General features: G+C 46.2%; 1 protein-coding gene across 1 annotated transcript; it reads left to right on the top strand.

Annotated features, from left to right (window-relative positions):
- The first annotated feature begins 3,432 nt into the window (after positions 1 to 3,432).
- Rtp2 (receptor transporter protein 2) lies at positions 3,433 to 8,383 on the top strand. The gene is made up of 4 exons (XM_032899237.1): positions 3,433 to 3,596; positions 4,114 to 4,203; positions 5,123 to 5,290; positions 7,867 to 8,383. Exons 3-4 carry the CDS (start codon positions 5,127 to 5,129, stop codon positions 8,372 to 8,374), a joined length of 672 nt encoding a protein of 223 aa, XP_032755128.1. The 5' UTR covers positions 3,433 to 3,596; positions 4,114 to 4,203; positions 5,123 to 5,126; the 3' UTR covers positions 8,375 to 8,383.
- The last annotated feature ends 9,290 nt before the right edge of the window (positions 8,384 to 17,673 follow it).

Genomic DNA, 17,673 nt, shown 5'->3' with positions numbered 1-17,673 from the left:
TGTGATAAACCTGCCTCCTTCACAGGAGCCTCGCGTTTCAAAGAATTAGACCGGAAACCAGGGCAAAGGAGCCATGGGAACCTGGATTAGCTCCAGGCAAAGAGGGAAACCAGAGGGAGCAGCAATGTACCCGTGTAGCCTGTTACTAACAGACAGATATGGTCATGGAGTTCAGGGTAAATCAATTCAGAGACTCCACATCGCCTTTAAGATTTCTCTTTTTAAAAATTCACTTTACATCTTGATTGCTGACCCCTTGCCAATCCCCCCCCATCACCCAGCACCTCCCTCGACTCCCTCTCTTTCTCCTATGAGAGGGTGAAGCGTCCTTTTGGGTGCATCCCAAGATTCTGACCCATCGAGTCTCTGCAGGGATAGGGGCCTCCTCTCCCACTGAAGCCAGTCAAGGCAGCCTAGTTATGGAAATGGGTCCCACAGACTGGCAACAGCTTTAGGGACAGCTCCCTGCTCCAGTTGTTGGGGACCCAGAAGACCGAGCTTCACATCTGTTGCATGTATGCAGGGAGGCTGAAGTCCGGCCTGTGTGTGCTCTTTGATTGGTGGTTCAGTCTCTGAGAGCCCCCAAGGGCCTAGGTTAGTTAATCTGTTGGTCTTCCTGTGACAACATCTTAATGTTGGCTTTATGTGCTGGCTTTAAAAGGGAGACCTTCTTGTGCTCACTCCCTCGCTTGCACGTGCTTTGTCAAGCAGGCTGCTTCTGGTAGGAAACTTTTCTGTTGCTAAGATAAAAGGCTATAACCAAGAGCAACTTAAGAAAGACAGAGTTCGTTTTCGTTTGCAGTCCCAGTGGGATAGAGTCCACCATTGGTCAGAAGGCATAGCAACAGTCATGAACCACATGGTAGCAAGAGGCCTAGCTGGCTGATCATATTTTCACTTTAACACAGAAGTGGGAGTCGGGGAGAGAAAAGGAGAGACACAGAAAGACAGGAACAGGAAGAGGCTAAGGTTATAAACATTTAGAACCCTTGCCTGTAGACATACTCCTTCCATAAGGCTGCATTTCCATAAGGTTCCATAGCCTTCCAAACGGTTTCACCAACTAGGAACCAAGGATTCAAATACGTGAACCTATAGGGGACATTTGTTATTCAAATCACCACAGAGAGTAGCTGGCATCATTTTAAAAGAGATACTTTGAAAGCCAGTAAAGCCATCCCTGTTCCCCTTTCCCTATGCCATGATGCTTGGGAATGTCCCAAGCCTTTGTCTGTATTCTATCCAGTTCAACCACCAGTGGCTGAATATAACCAAAGAAACCTAATGGGGGCCCTCATCTTGGAACCAACTGTACCTGCTCAAAGTGTCCCACTCAGCTCCTGCCCCTTGTCCTTGCATAAAACTTCTTTTCCTCTCTCCCTAATCTTCTGTTTACTTAGAATCTGTAAGTAGTGAGATGATCTGTCCCTGGGTCTCTGCTAGGTATGTGTCATGGATTGAGTGAGCTGTCCTCTGTAGTTTCAGGCATTTGAATATTTGGTCCCCAATTTATGGTGCTATTTGGGGGGCTTAGGAGGTGTGGCTTTGCTGAAGGAAGTGGCCTTGGAGTGGATTTTGAGAGTTAAATGGTTTGTGCTACTTATAATTCTGTATTTCATGCCGGACATTCAAGGTGTGAGGTCTTAGCTTCCTCCTCTCGCTGCCACACCTTCATGTGACAATGATGGACTCCAACCCATTGAAACTGAAAGACAAAATAAACTCTTCCTTTTATAGACTGTCTTGCTCATGGTGTTTTATAACAGCAATAGAACACTAACTAACGTAGTATAGTTAGATAGATCATGGCCATTCTGTCTTTTTGGTAAGGGTCCTGCAGCTAAAGCTCAGAGTTGTATTTATCAGGTCAAATGTTCTACCACTGAGACATATAGTCTGGAAATTTTATTTAAATTGATTTAAGTAAGCACATGGAAATTAAAAATTATTTATGTGATGTTCAGATACATGTATTCATTATGCAATCTTAAGATTAAGGCAAACATATCTATTTCCTCAAGTATTTATTTGTAAATGTGATAAGACTATTCAAAATAATTTTTCGCCTTTTGAAACTACACAGTATATCATCATTGTCCTCGCCCCCTTCCCCCTGATGTGAGTGAACACCAGAACTCCTTCTTGTTATGGGTCTCTGGGGGCTGGGAGAGGCAGTGAGAGCTCCAGTCCTGGAATATCAGTGACAGAATGGGGCTGGTTCATGGTTGCTCTGGTTGCTCCGGCTGATAAAAGGCAATGTGGACTCTTTGCTAGGCATCGCTGGTAGATACTTGTGAGTTGTGGTGACCAGGTGAACTATCCTGGGACTCAAAGTTCACTTCCACCCAAAATGCGAACCGAGTGCCGAGGTCTGTCGATGGAGAAGCCTTTCAAAATGTCTTGAAAAGGATCCACCAAGGATCTGGAGTTTGTCTGCAACACCAGCTAAGATTTTTTTAAGTGTGGAGACAGAAAGGTTTAACGCAGCTCCCCACCCCCGATTTGTTTAGAAATATCCTGAGTCACTAAGTGATTTTACTCGAACCTTTGGTAGCCTGTGAGCTAATACATGCTTACCAGTAACACTGGCTGGCTGTGGTGGGATTCAGCACAGCGCAAAGCTGGGGCAGCACGACTGTGTTCCACGAAGAACATGTGCTCTCGAGTCAGTTCCCAGGTGGTTCTGAATTACATTCTTCCCAATTCTTCATTGCCCTTTCTTGTCAGGTTCCATAGTAAATGTATCATAGAGTATCCTATTTCTAAAAAAAATGATTTGTTTAAATATTTTATGTCTCTTGGTAGGGGGGTATCAGATCCTGTGAAACTGGAGTTACAGATAGTTTTGAGCTGCCATGTGGATGCAGGGAATTGAACCAGGTTCTCTGGAAAAGCAGCCGGTGCCCTTAACCACTGAGCCATCTCTCCAGCCCCCGTCACATGGTATTCTAACAAATAAAATTTAGACAATGAACATTTTGAAAAAGTGTTTATTACTTGAGACTCCATAGTAGGGGACAAGAGTGGCTCATTTTGCTTACAAGGTATAGACAGTGCTATTTTATTAGGCTAAAATTAGTTTATTTAAAATAGTGTCACCCGCAGTGATCTGAATAGTCAGATGCCAGTGAGCCATGCACCTACACGAGAGCTTTGCAATGGTGCAGCCCAGTGCCATCCTGAGAAAGACTGAGGTAGTAATTGCCACCTCATCGTAGAGTGACTGCTACACTCATTGGTGCTATCCCAGGGAAGAATTCCCAATGCAAACTGCGCTGTTGAACAGAGAGACGAATCGCACTGCTTTCTGCTTAGAGGATTCTGTTCTAACTTCGGTGTGATCCTATGCCTAAGGGGATTGCATCATCCGAGCGAGAACAAAACGACGCAAAACAGAAGAACCCCGGCAATTCCCACCGTCCTTTAGGCTTTCTTTCACTGCCATTTGATCTGGGAACACTGGTATAGAACATCTCAGAGCTGGACCGCCACACTGAGCTCTAGGTTAGGCCAAATCTCTCAGCTTCCTTCAGCTCCTGGGAATTCATGGGTCCCGCACGTAACCTGTTTTGAGGCTGATTATAGGAGAGTCCCCAGTGAGCCACCCACTCCAGGGTTTCCTTTGGTAGTAGCTTTCTATTTCTAGGCCTGAGTTGCCCTGATTCACTAGGAAAAGATTTGGGCTGGCTGTGGTGCTGCAAGCCTTTAATCTCCGCACTCGGGAGGCAAAGGCAGACTGATCTCTGTCAGTTCCACGACAGCCAAGGCTACATAGTGAAACCCTCTCAAAAAAGTAAATAAATAAAATATAAGAGAAAGGAAAAGAAAATGAGAAAGAGGGCTGGGGTCGGGGGATTTGAGTTGAGGCCAATAAAGAAAACAGAAGTCAGTAGTTTTTGATGGCTGTATTACACAGATTCATCCTTTCTGTAGGTTAAAACAAAGCTAGTGGAAGAACACTTCTCTGAGCTGAATAATATCCAGGGCCATCCTCCTAACCCTACCCCACACAGAAACCATATGGAGGCACGTGACAAATCTGGAACCCAGCACTGATAACTTCTGGCACCTAGCTACCCTTTTTAGTCCTTTCCAATTTTGCTGTCTCCACAGCATTAGGGAGCCAGAGCCTTAGGTTAAAGAAGTGACAGGTGAGGGACCACAGATATCACAGAAACCTCACGGTGCCCTGGGCAGAACCAGGTATAGTACCATAGCCTCTGGTCTCTAAAGAATTGAACTTGGGCATCAGGAAGCCTCAGCTCTCTGTTGTCTGCTCTGTAGAAGCTGAGACAGCAGCAACCTGAAGCTCAGAAGGAAACAGATCCCCTACCAGCAGTGTCAGTGAGCTCTGAGAACAGGAGCGATTGTTTCAACCCTATAGTGTGAATTCTTATCACTGTGCTTTTCACAGTGCACTAAATTACTTCTGTCTCACCAACCGGACTGTGAATTCTCCAGCGAAGGGCCACATGTTACTTGTCACTTCTCCCTTAATGTTAGGAGCTTAATACTCTTGCAATAATTAAAGGAATGGATATCGTTTAGGAAGGCCTGCATCTGAACTGTGGATGATCACTTGGAAGTTATATAAGCCTGTTTCCCGGTCTACCTTGGCTAGTGCACAGATCAAGCAGCTTGTGGCTAGCACAGGGCAAACAATGGCCAGGAGTGTGGGAGCATCAGGTCCCACATCTCCATCCTGTTTCTACTGGGATCCCTAGGGTATTATAGTTGCCATGGTGCACAGATGGAGAAAGCAAGGAAGAGTAGTGTGAATCAGGGCCACCACATAGTCCTTGTCCTCTAGGAACCTTTGTCAACTCATGGCAGTAGGGGTTGGAGCTCGCCTCCTATCTGCTTTCTCCATGTTGTCAGCATGCCTACTCAGTTTGCCTCTGCAGTCTAGCTCAGGACCCTGGAACTCTCCCTTGAGGTTTTCCTTCTCCCTAGCTCCTGGTACCTGCCTGGCTGTCATAGCAACAGGTTCCAGGGTGACAAAAGAGGAAGCTGAGTCTTATGGGTAAGGCTTTTTGGACCACAGAGACTGCCCGGGCTGCATCTATCCAAGCTTTCTGTGTTCTTCCCCTGCCTGAGCTCACTCTTCCACCCCGGCCAACAGGACCATGTCCACCAGCCTGACCACTTGTGAGTGGAAGAAGGTCTTCTATGAGAAGATGGAGGTGGCAAAGCCAGCGGACAGCTGGGAGCTCATCATAGACCCCAATCTCAAGCCCAATGAGCTGGGCCCCGGCTGGAAGCAGTACCTGGAACAGCATGCCTCAGGCAGGTGAGAGGCCGGTGGGAGGGTGGTGCAGAAAGTCCCGCCTCCCTCGTCCAGGGGTGGGGGGTCTGTCACAGACTTTGCAAGTCTGAGCCTTTGGAAGTTCTCATCATGTCAGCTCAGGTGACAAGCAGACAATGGACCACCAGGGGGACCACACAAGCTCTGCTGCTAACCACAGCTGTTCCCATTCCTTAGTTACTGGGAACGAATTTTGCCCTGCATTTGAGTCTCCATTTTCCACAGAAAAATCAAGACCGGCAATGCTTCAGTGCCCTGCAAATTCAGATGCCAAGTGTAACTGGAATGGGGAGGAGTCTTAACCTAGAAGTCAGGGTATTTGTGCTTGGGGGCTGTGGTGTCTGTCTGCTCAACCAAAAGTAACTAGACTTGAAGACAGAATAAGTTATTGGCCACACGGGATGTTCAAGAATCTGGTCCCATGGGTCTGTGAATTTGGGCATGCTGCCTTCTTTCTCTGGGTCCCAGTTTTTGTATTTATGAAGCAAAAAAGCTCGTCTTAGCTCATCCTCAAACATGACTCCAATCCCTTCCAACTCTACTGTCTGTGGATGATAGAACTGCTGACCTCGGGCAGTGCTTGTCTAGCTCTTCCTAAGTGTTTCTCACTCTCTGTCATGCAGAGTGTCCTGGGGGCTTTCCTAAAATCCCTTCCCGATTACAGACAGGTGATTTGTGGGAGGGAGCCCACAGTTTCCATCAGACAGCCTTCAGCCCACCCACAGGGGTGCAGCCCCCTCACTCTTCCACGGGAGACTGGCTGGTGGTTGTATTGTGGAGGTGTGAATGAATTTTGGCTGGGTTGTCCGTATTGTAAGGGTGTGAAGCCTCTTGAGTAGAGGACAGCATGTGGGTGGAAACAGAAAACAGCAGCCTATGAGTGGGGAGTGAACTCCTGGACTCTTACCACAGGCCTTGCAAGCAAATAGGTGGAGCATATATTGATTGACACGGGACAGGGCACAGAGGTTGATTGGTTTGTGTTGGCTCCTCTTATCAATACTGGGCAGTGGAAATCTCTCTAAGTCGCTGCATGCTCTCTTATTTTCTAGGCTTCAGTCTCATCTCCCCCCAAATGCTCACCCATGCTCAATACTTTTGGAAATATGGGGTTGGTCTTGTGGGAGGGGGAAATAATTCTGGATTGGCTTATTTAAAAAGACTTAGGAGACTGAAAGGCCTCTGAGGGTTTGAGCTTCCTGGGGGATAAAGTGCAGAAGATTGAGAACCGGCTGGTGCGGGGGACTTCTGGAGTTCAAGGACATCTCCAAAGGCTCACAGGTCTTCTCACCTTGGGCTGAGTCCCAGCCACCACAGAAAGGGCAGGAGTGCAGCTGCCCCAGTCATTCTGCACACATGCTGGTTTGATTTTAATCTTTCAGATGTGCTAAGTCTTGGGACTGAGTACCGGCTCAGTATAGGGAAAAGGAGTGGCATCTTCCCTGTGCAGGGTCCTTTAGACACCTCTGCCCTTTTGACCATGTGTTAGGCGCTGCTTGGTATTGTTCTCTGCCTGTACGGTCGTCAGTGGCTTTCAGAGGTCAGAAGCCGGCTTGGTTCCTCTGCTCCTCCACAGTGGCTGGGTAGTGTTTAAAATACAGTTGGTGCCTGATGGATTGAACTGAGTTCTTCATCAGAGGTCTTTCACAGCCATTTGTACAATGGACTTAGGCAGAGCCAGGAATAAAGGCAGAGTCAGCCCAGTGGACATGCGTGTATCTCTGAAGACTTTGTAACAGGGCTCTGAAGAGGCCATTTCGGGGGCATATGGAGCCTCCCTGGAGTTTAAAGGAGAGCTCCCTCACAGGTATGTAAGCACTATTGGGAGGCCAGGAGGAGCTGGGCTTGGCAGGTGAGTCACCTCTCTCCATTCTTTCTGAGGCCCAGCCTCTAAGAGTTCAGATCAGACAAAGCAGCCCATGTGACGGTTGGGCCGCGGGTAGGTATATTAGGGAACAAAATCTACTTTTCCCATTCTTACACTGCTCTGTGAAGACTTAAGAACCAAACAGCAGTCTTCCCTATCTATCCACTGCCGTCTGCCAATCGATCCTGTCTTTCGGGGTGGCTTAGTACAGACCTAAAATGTGCCAGGATCTGAGCTTGCGTCTCAGCTCCTCAGAGCAAGCAAGATGCAGGGGTCAGATGGTGACATCACCATCCGTAGCAGAGGCACAAGAGGTCTGAGCACAAAGTCCAGGGTGAACAGCATAATCCTGCATCTCACAGATAAGAAACGAATCACAGAGAATGGGAGCAACACTCGTTTTGGGGGTTGACCGGGCACACCTCTGCAATAGGCTGAGGAAACCAGAGGCTTTAGGAGACCACGTAGAAGGCTGCTTCCGGAACACCCCTATTTGCTCATGGCTCCAGTGCAAGGCTCTCTGGTTTCCAGGGTGATCACCAGGAGGAGGTCTAAGAAACCCATAGACTGATAAACATGGCACTTCCATTTTCGTCCTCCATTTAACACGCTGGCCTTTTCATTCCTGTGCTCCCCAGGGCGGGGCTGTCCCTGAGAGTCTCACCTGCTCTGTTCCTCCTTCCTTTTCTGGCAGGTTCCACTGTTCTTGGTGCTGGCACACCTGGCAGTCTGCCAATGTGGTCATCCTCTTCCACATGCACCTGGACCGTGCCCAGCGTGTTGGCTCAGTGCGCATGCGCGTGTTCAAGCAGCTGTGCTACCAGTGCGGCACCTCACGGCTGGACGAGTCCAGCATGCTGGAGGAGAACATCGAGGGCCTGGTGGACAACCTCATCACCAGTCTGCGTGAGCAGTGCTACGACGAGGATGGGGGCCAGTATCGCATCCACGTGGCCAGCCGGCCGGACACCGGATTGCACCGCAGCGAGTTCTGCGAGGCCTGCCAGGAAGGCATCGTGCACTGGAAGCCCAGCGAGAAGCTGCTGGAGGAGGACGCCGCCTTCACCGATGACTCCAAGAGGAAGGGCCAAGCTGGTTTTATCTCCAACTTCTTCTCATTTCGCTGGTGCCTTTTCTGGGGTGCCCTCTGCCTGGTCATTGTCTACCTGCAGTTCTTCCGAGGCCGCTCGGGATTCCTTTAATGGGGTTGGTTAGGGGTGGGGAGAGGGACACATGGAATTGATAGTGGGAAGGATTGGGTCTCCTGAGTCTGCTACAGGTTCAATCTATGACTCTGGTCATCTGCACACTGCTCACTAGTCCGCACTAGGAGACATAGTGGTCCTTCCACTAATTCGATAGCAACGGAGGGAGGTGGAAGGAATGGGGATTTTGGAAGCTTGCAAGAGGTTAGTGTGAGTCAAAAATCTGCAGCTGCCACCTCCAGCCTTTTACTTTACGTTCCTGGCCTTAGGTCTCATCTCGTCACGGTCACATCCTCATGCTCACTTTCAGCTTCCTCTAATTGCCCTGCACGGTTCCCCTTGTAGGGGGCAGCACCGCCTCCTACCTTCTGTCGAATATGCAGGGACAGCTACCCGGTCCTGCTCCTACCATTCGGAAATGCTGACTATTTCCCTCGGGCTGGGATGAGGGTGGAGGTGGGGGTGGTGGAAGTAGGGGTGGGTTGGGGGGTTGGAATGGTCAAGGGCACATCATTGTCCAATGGGTTAGCTATTGGCCATATGTGGATGTTCCAATTTAGATTAATTAAAATGAAATAAAAATCGTTCCTTAGTAGTTCCAAACTCGGTTGAGCTTATACAGAATTTGTCCCCATAGGGGCCATTGCTCAATGGCAGACGAGGGTGACTTCTAGGAAGATGAACACCAAGGGTTTGGGCATCAAGTGCTCCCCAGAGGACTTCCACTCTCTGCTTTGTCTACCCTGGGAACCCCTAGGCAACACGGAGCAACGGGACAGGAAAAAGCAGGCGCCAGCCTGCATGTCTTGCTAAAATCTGGTTTTGTCTCTAGAAATAGTTTGCCAAAGTTCTGTCAAGAAAATAGGTCATGTCTCAGATGGTCAATAAAGATGGGGTGCCTGACCGCCACCTCAGAGGGAGGAAGTGCTGCCGAGAATGGATGCGAGGGCAAGGAAGATAGAACGGGTGAAGAGAAACAAGGTCGGGGACATTTCCGGAAGCTCGTTTCCTTCAGTAAACAATGACTTCTGCATTTTCATGTTAAATTGGGTGACTGGTCCTTGACTCTCCCCGCCCCCCACGCCTCGCCCCGCCCCCACGCCCCGCCCCGCCCCGCCCCCTGCCCCGCCCCACCCCCACGCCCCAGCTGCAACAGAACCAGGGAGTAGGTTCTATTTGTTTCCAAGACTTGTTTCCTTTTTAGTTTATGGGAATCTCGTTTCTGCGTCCCTAAAGCCAGAGGTCCAAACTTAACTACCAAACAATGGCTGCTTTTCTGCATGTGTGTACCTCATGTGTCTGCCACATTTTATAGTCCTCTCTTTCTGTAATTGTTCTCTTCATTGAAAAAGTGGCTGTCACTATCATAATCCTCTTCTATGTATTCTGATCACTTTCATTTATTTATCACCTTTTTTTTTTTTGCCCCTCAAACAACTGGCCCTCTCTTCCCCAAATGATCCCTTTCCTGCTTTTGTATCTGGGTTTAAAAATCTCCATTTTACACATGAAGGAAAGCATGTGATATTTTGCTTAACAGGATCTCCAGTCCCACCCATTTCCCAGTAGGCGGCATTTCATTTTTCTTTATAACTGAATATATTCCACTATATGCACACCACATTTATTTTTCTTCCATTGATCTGTTAATGGGCACAGATCTGAGCTTCATAACTTGGCTATTGTGAGTAGTGTCGTAATAATAAATGTGGATTTGTAGGTACCGCTGTGGTTTGCTGACTTACATTCTTTATAGTATGTGCTTAACCATAGTCTTGATTTCCCCCATTCCCTCAGGAACTTACATAGTGACTGGACAGCACCTGCTCTTCATATTTGAATAGCTTTTTCTCTCAGTTGCAATAGTCTTTGTGGACAATCTCCTCTCCTTCATCCGTTATATGTCCAGGGCACCCCAGATTCTCCTCTGTTCATTTCTTCTCACAACTTTTATTCCTTTCTTCTTACAATTACAGTTTTTCACAACATACACACCCTCAGTCTTTATGGCTTTCTAAGCTTTCGTACAGAGCTCCGGACACATAGACCAACTTACCTGCCCACCAGGAGCTCTCTTCCATAGCAGCCTGGCCAGACCTAGTCTTCGGCTTCTTAGAAATCTAGTGTTGTCTATCCCTCTTCTCCCCGCTGGCTCACCCACAGTATTTTCCTATTATGTCCCATGTTGAGTGTCATCACCTCATCCCCCTTCATCGCCTTACCCACATCACAGGGAAGTGAACCAAGCCCCTTTGGAGGAGCCCAGAAGATTGTGAGTGGATCCCAGGTATTGAACATTGAGTTATTCACACTGTTGGAATTTGGTTTGCTCTGTTCAGATTGTGACTGTGTCCTAGTCCTTTCCTCCTGGACTAAGAAAGTATTTAGCTTAATTGTGATTTTTATAGGAGCCCACAGGGAAGAGGGATTTTGGATTTCCAACTGAATTTTTAAATTGTTTGAATTTGTAAAGACTGTGACTTTTAAAGTTATTTATGTTTTATACTGTGATCTTAATATCAATGTGCCATCTTGGGGATAAATGAGAAAGAAAAGGTTCTAATTGCAAAGTGGTGTGTGTGTGTCAAGTTGTCAAGGGTCCCTTTTGCTGGCATGCTTTATGTTAACTTGACACAAACTAAAGCCATCAGAGAGGAGGGAACTTCAGTTGAGAAAATGTTTCCATATGACAGCACTTCAGGCAAACCTGTAGAACATTTTTATAGTTAGTGATTGATGGGAGAGGTCCCAGCCAATAGTAGGTGGTGCCATTCCTGGGATGGTGGTCTTAGGGTCTCGAAGAAAGCAGGCTGAATAAGCCGCATTGAACAAGCCAGTGAGCGACACCTCTCCACGACCTCTGCATCAGCTCCTGTCTCCAGGTTCCTGCCCTACATGAATTCCTGCCCTCACTGCTTTTGATGGTGAGCTATTATAAAATATATATTTAAATGGTAAGCCCTTTCCTCCACAAGTTGCTTTTGTTCAAAATGTTTCATCACAGCAGTAGAAACCTTAACTAAAAGAATAACATATAATGAGGGTCAGTTCAAAGGACCATGGCCCCTTGTCAAGAGAGCAGAGCTAATCTACTACTATTTATGCTAAATGGATACAGTGCCTGGATCAGTGCATCAATCAACTCTCATCAAAGAAGCTCCTTTTTGCAGTACATAGCATTTAACACAGAGAAGACAGCTGGCCATGGTGCAGAGAATAAGATACTACAGAATCCTCAGCCCTGGATGAGGCTGTTTATCTGGATCACACCGCTCCCTTCAAGGGTCAGCAATCCTTGAAGAAAAAGGGGGCAGCAAGAATCAATGGGGGTGACATTAACTGTGATACAACAGTGGGAATATAGAACCTGACGAGGCCATTTCCTGTAGCCAGGCAGGAACCCCAGTGGAGTGATACAGACACCAAGTCACCCACAAAACTTTTAACCCAAAATTTATTCTGTCTACAAGAAGTACAGGCACAGGGCAGGGAGCAGAGACTGAGGGAATGACCAACCAATCACCTGCCTAACCTGAACCCATCCCATGGGCAAGCCCAATCCGTGACATGATTAATGATGCTCTGTTATGCTTGCAGAGAGGAGCATATTGTCCTCTGAGAGGCCCCACCCAGCAGCTGACTCAGACAGATAAAGACACTCACAATCAAACAGTGGATTGAGCTTGGGGACTCTGATGGAAAATTAGAAGGAAGGATTGTGGGCCCCAAAGGAGATAGGAACTCCACAGGAAGACCAATAGAGTCAACTAACCTGGACCTTGGGGCTCTCAGAGTCTGAACCACCAACCAAAGAACATACACATGCTGTACCTAGGCCTCCTCACAAACATGTAGCAGATGTGCAGCTTTGTCTTTATGTGGGCTTGGAACAACCGGAACAAGGGATACCCCAAAAGCTGTCTGTGGGATATATTCTTCTCACTGGGCTCCCTTGTCTGGCCTCAGTGAGAGAGGAGGCACTTAGCCTCACAGAGACTTGAAGTTCCAGGGTTGGGGAATATCCATGGGGCCCCCACCTGCTCAGAGAAGAAGGGGATGAGGTATGGAGAATGGGGGAGGGGTGAGTGGGATGTAAAGTGAATAAGTAAAAGAATAAAATTAAATTTAAAAAAGAAAAGGGCGCAGAAAGATTGTAATAGTCATAGATTTTACAATAGGGAAACTGTTTTCTAGATACAGTAGTTGGACATATGCAGCTGGGGCAGCATGACAAGACCTCCACAGGCTCAAGCCAGATAAAATTCCAGCATAGGGAAGTGGGCATGAAGTCCCATTCTTAGCTAAGGAGTTAGAGAGTCGTTAGCTACTGGGGGCAGGAGAATTAGTTTTCTTTAGAGTTGAAAATCCTCCAGTAAAGGCCACATTCAAGAGTATGTGGGGAGCACAAACTATACTTGATTTTAAAAAAGACACAAAGTTGGATGGGTAGGGAAGGATATATGGATCTGGGAGGAGTGGAGGTTGATAGGTCTCAAAACCTGGACAAATCTCACTCAGTATTTGTGGCTCCTGCCAACCCTCCCAGCATCCCTTAGTTCCCATGGCTCCTCTCTTGCTCCCCCTTTCCCCTCTCCTCTCTTGGTTGGCTTTAGTCTGCCAGCCATGTTCAACCTGGACTCTTCCCTCTGTCTGCTTTCTCCCTTATACCTACAATAAAAATATTCTCCATACTTTAGGGGTAGTCATGTCCTCCTCCTCTGTTTTATTTTACTTATTCTTTCATTCATCTGATGCTGAAATTATAGGTGTGGCATAACTGAGCTCTCTTCTAAGGGGCTCAGCCTCTGTGAACCAAGCTGCAGATTTGGCTCACCTAAGATATGTACAGACCATTTGTTTTTGCTGGCTTCTGCCACGCATTATATTTGTTTCCAAATTCTTCACCCTCTTCTTCTCTCCACCTGCTCTAGTCCTCTGTCTCTCTTTGTCTACTTGCTAAATGTCCCCTCTCTTCTTCCTATAACCTGCTATGCCTTCCTAGGCACCCGGTTATCTCCTGTCTCTCTGTCTCCTGGACCCTGCTATGCCCTCCAAGGTGTCTATCATGTGGGCATCTCCTTACCATACCCTCCATGGCACCTATCACATGGACATCTTCCTGCTATGCCCTCCAGGGCACCTACCATATGAACCTAAGACACTAACCCTGTTCTCATCTCTGTGTAGGAGCTGCCACTCACATCCTGCAGGACTTTCCACTGTTAAATCTTTTTTATCTTTATGATTTCCTGGCACTCTGCTCTCGAGAATCTTACAAGACTCTGGCGTAACCAGTCTTTTCCTCAGGATTCACAAATTCATTGAGTATGACTAAAAAGTCTGTAAACATGTTCTTACAACTTGTAATAAAAGATTGAATCTTAATTTGCTGTGGTTCAACTATTTACCTACTGTATATGTAACTTGATTTCAACTCTTGCTTAGGAAAATGACGACGCCTATGCCTCCAGTGTGTGAATATCGGGCATAGGTCTGCAGGATGAAAGAAAACACATACACGGGTCACCGGTTTTCAGAGAGTGCCACCAACGCTTTACTGAGATTTCTTTATATACCAGAGGCAAAAGCTGTGGAAAAACAACAAAGCAGGTGAAAATCCCCAACCAGGAAAACAGGAGAACAGGAAAAATCTGTCGTGGAAAGTCCTGGCCCCAAAACAGGGGCATAAACAACTTCTTAACAACAACAAGCTGAAAGGCTTGGCGAGGGAGGGTGCCATGGAAAGTCCTGGGCCCAAATCAGGGGCCGAGAGCAACAGCCAAGGGTGTCAACAACTTCTTGCCATAGCAGGCTAAACGGCTCAGCGTGGGGGAAGGGAAACAGCCCAAGGTAGGGCCCAACAGGAAAATAGATATTTTAAATGACAAACATGTATGTCTCTCTCCTCCATCTTGACTGATAACGGAAGTAACCACATGACTGGCAGCCATCTTTATGAGGTTAAGGGATACATGCCATGTAACTTCATCACCATCTCGGTTAGGATGGCCATGTGGTATAAAGCAACCGAAACAACAATTATACAACTTCTTAATCCTACTGGGCCTTCTGCTTATCATTGTATCTCCTTTTTAGATTAGGAAGACAACAACAGATCTTCAAAATAACCTTGGATTAGGATGGATTTTATGATTAAATATAATCAGGATTGGTAAAGTCCTAAGGTTATAAAAATATACTTGTTTACAAAACCTGACTTAGAGATGTCCATCTAACTACTTAAGTCTTTGCTAACTATGTTCAATACTGGACTTCTAAATTTAAATAATAAATAAGAAAAAAATATATGCAACAGTGATATATGTCTAGCCTCTTTTTCTTTGCTCACTTTGTTAAATTCTAGCTATTTAGACAAACTGAGTCATGCAAGAAATTATAATATTCTATGTTGGTACAGTATGAAAAAGATCAAGCAAGTTCCCAGTCTCTCTATGAACCACACTTATGGCTTAAACTTTTATTTTGATGCTAAATGATCTTCAATTAAATCTTCAACGCAAATTCTTAAAGTGCAGATTTAACAGGGATAAAGCTATAAAAAAATCCTTATCTTACATAAGCTACTAGCTTGCTATAAACGGTTAAAGATTATTAACACATCCAAGTTAATGTGTTTTCAAAGTTAAGCCTAAAGCAAGTAATTAACTCAGGTATACTTAATAGATAGTCCTCAACTCTTCAGAGATCTACTGAATATGACATTTAAAATGTTTAATGAGATAGCTTCCCATAATAGATAGAAGTGTCAGCTCCTAATGGGAACCATAAGGTCTCTAAAGAGGACAGACTACTCCACCTCGATTGTAGTAATAATAACCACAGGACAAACTTGCCTGCTCCAGTGGACATTGTTAGGATGACTGCTCCACTCTGCCTAAGTCTAGATAGGTCAGTCTCCCAAGTTCTTCCTCCACCGGAAGTCTCTCATATCTTCTGGGTCCAACAGCTGAAGCATGACACTGCCTGGTGACTTCTGCCTTTAAACAAGGGCATTGAGACCACAGAAGCCTAGGGGAACCTCCAAGGCAGTAAGTCTTTGTCATTTGAATTGATACATAGGCCATTTGGGTTATTCTTCCTGCTATAACTTATCCTTCTCAGATTTCTGATGACACGGATGGCTAACTGTAGATTTATGTTCCTCCACCCAAGGCCACAGCAGAGGCCTGTTCAGTTCAGTTCATGGGTAAAATCAGGCCTCACTTTTCTAGAGCTATTAGGTCTCCTGCCGAGAAAAGCAGACATAGGTTACTTGCTGACAGGCTTCAGTCACAAAATAGGTTTAGACATTTTTCAGATTTCTTTTTCTATCTGTATTATTGTTATACTAAGATTTCAAAGGTCCAGAGCTTTAACATTAACAAAGGGATCTCTGATAAGCTACTAATCTAGCCCTGGTAAAGCACTGATGGTAAAGACAATTATAGTCAGAAGCCTAACAATTTGAATTTCTTTTGGCTTTCTTCTAAGTAAAATTAAAAATGCTTCTCAATCATGCTACAAACACCCAATCAATATATCCAGCTCTCTGGAAAGCGTGTTAGTTCTTTTGACCCAGAACCATTTTTGGGATTCCCAAGCTTTTACTATGCTTCAAAGTTGTGTGCCTTTTCTCTAGTGTGCATCTCACTATGTTAATATAACTAGATTTTAAATATCTTCTTATAAACTTAAAAGCATTCGGTACCCTTTAGGGCGCATACTCGGATCCCTCTCTCTCAGGGTCAAATGGACTCCAGATAAGGACTCCTGGGGGAGTTTGCCCACCTGTTTAAGGGTGACATTCCCTTCCCCTGATCTTGGGGGTAACATTTCCCCTTTTCAATCATGTGACTTCTCCCCCCACCCAACTACCACATTGTGATCCTGCAAGTGTCAAGCATACACCAAAGATAAAAGATAAAAAAAAAATTTCCCCTAAGGTCCTTAATTTTACCTTCTGTCTCTAGTCTATATCTGTACAGATTTGCAATCTACTGCGGGCCGCTCCAAACTTCCTGTAATGTACCAGCAGCAGGTGTCCCTTAGAGAGGGCTTTAAGCTGCCTGCATTTCCCTAGCCCCAGGTACTCCCACACAACCTGGCAGTGGGTGCAACGGATGGCCCCAGCCTTCCTGGATCCCTCAACAATACAATGTTGCTCCAATTTCTGCAAAAAGAAAAAAAAAGCTAAATTAAGGTCTTAAACCTAGGATTCTAGAACTTTTGGAGAAGTGAAAAATAAACAAACAGGGAAGATGTAAATGTCGAACGGTGAGTGAGAGTACATAAGGAACCACGGTTGTATTGCTCAGGAGACGGTCCCCGCTCTGTTTCTCCATGGGTGATAACGGTCTGTCATAATTCCTTCGACTGTCTTGTCAGAGTAGTGTGATATTTCTGGAGCCCTAGGCTAGCATTCCTTTACTTGCCTTCTGTCCCCTTTGTCAAGTAGTCTGTAAGCATATGCCAAACAGCAATCAGGAAAGAACGTACTTCCTCAGAGAGCCCAGAGGCACTACCCAGTAAACACAAACAAACAGTAGCAAAATGGGTCTTCTAACAGAGCCCAGCACACACGGTTACATGAACATCATGTTCACGTCATGCCAAGAGTCCACAAGGATTTTTACCTAAGAGTTTATTTTCTCTCTTGTTATTAGCTCTTTTAGAATTTAGTACAATCCACTCTAATCATATTTACACACTCTTCCTCAGAAGAAAAAAAATGAAATAAAAGGAGGAGGAAGCGACTCCTAAAGTATAGAGGCTTTTATTGTAGATGTAAGTGGGGAGGGAGAGAAGAAGAAGAAGAAGAAGAAGAAGAAGAAGAAGAAGAAGAAGAAGAAGAAGAAGGAGAAGGAGAAGGAGAGAAGGAGAAGGAGAAGGAGAAGGAGAAGGAGAAGGAGAAGGAGAAGGAGAAGGAGAAGGAGAAGGAGAAGGAGAAGGAGAAGGAGAAGGAGAAGGAGAAGGAGAAGGAGAGAGAGAGAGAGAGAGAGAGAGAGAGAGAGAGAGAGAGAGAGAGAGAGAGAGAAGATTGTTCAGGCTGCAGACTAAACAGCATCATGAGAGGAGAGAGGGGGAGGGAGAGCAAGAGAAGAACTTCTGACCAAGTGAAGCAGCCCAGTCCAGAGACTGGTGTAGCCAAGATGGTTGCTGTCATATAGGAACCAGGCAAGGTGCAGGGGGTGGGGGTGGGGTGGGCGCGCATGACGGAAGTCCAGCCCCTGGGAGGGAAAGGTTGAGGGTAGGAGGCAGGGTAAGAAGTGCTGGGAGGGGCCATAGGTTCTGAAGGA

Source organism: Rattus rattus, chromosome 4 (genome assembly GCF_011064425.1).
Source record: "Rattus rattus isolate New Zealand chromosome 4, Rrattus_CSIRO_v1, whole genome shotgun sequence".
In the NCBI taxonomy this organism is placed as follows: domain Eukaryota; kingdom Metazoa; phylum Chordata; class Mammalia; order Rodentia; family Muridae; genus Rattus; species Rattus rattus.
Note: the sequence above shows the minus strand (reverse complement) of the source record. Positions and strands in the feature narration are given on the sequence as shown.

Coding starts and splice junctions, on each gene's coding strand:
- Rtp2 (XM_032899237.1), top strand. CDS start 5,127: ATGTCCACCAGCCTGACCACTTGTGAGTGGAAGAAGGTCTTCTATGAG. Junction 5,291..7,866: donor GAACAGCATGCCTCAGGCAG/GTGAGAGGCCGG, acceptor CTTTTCTGGCAG/GTTCCACTGTTCTTGGTGCT.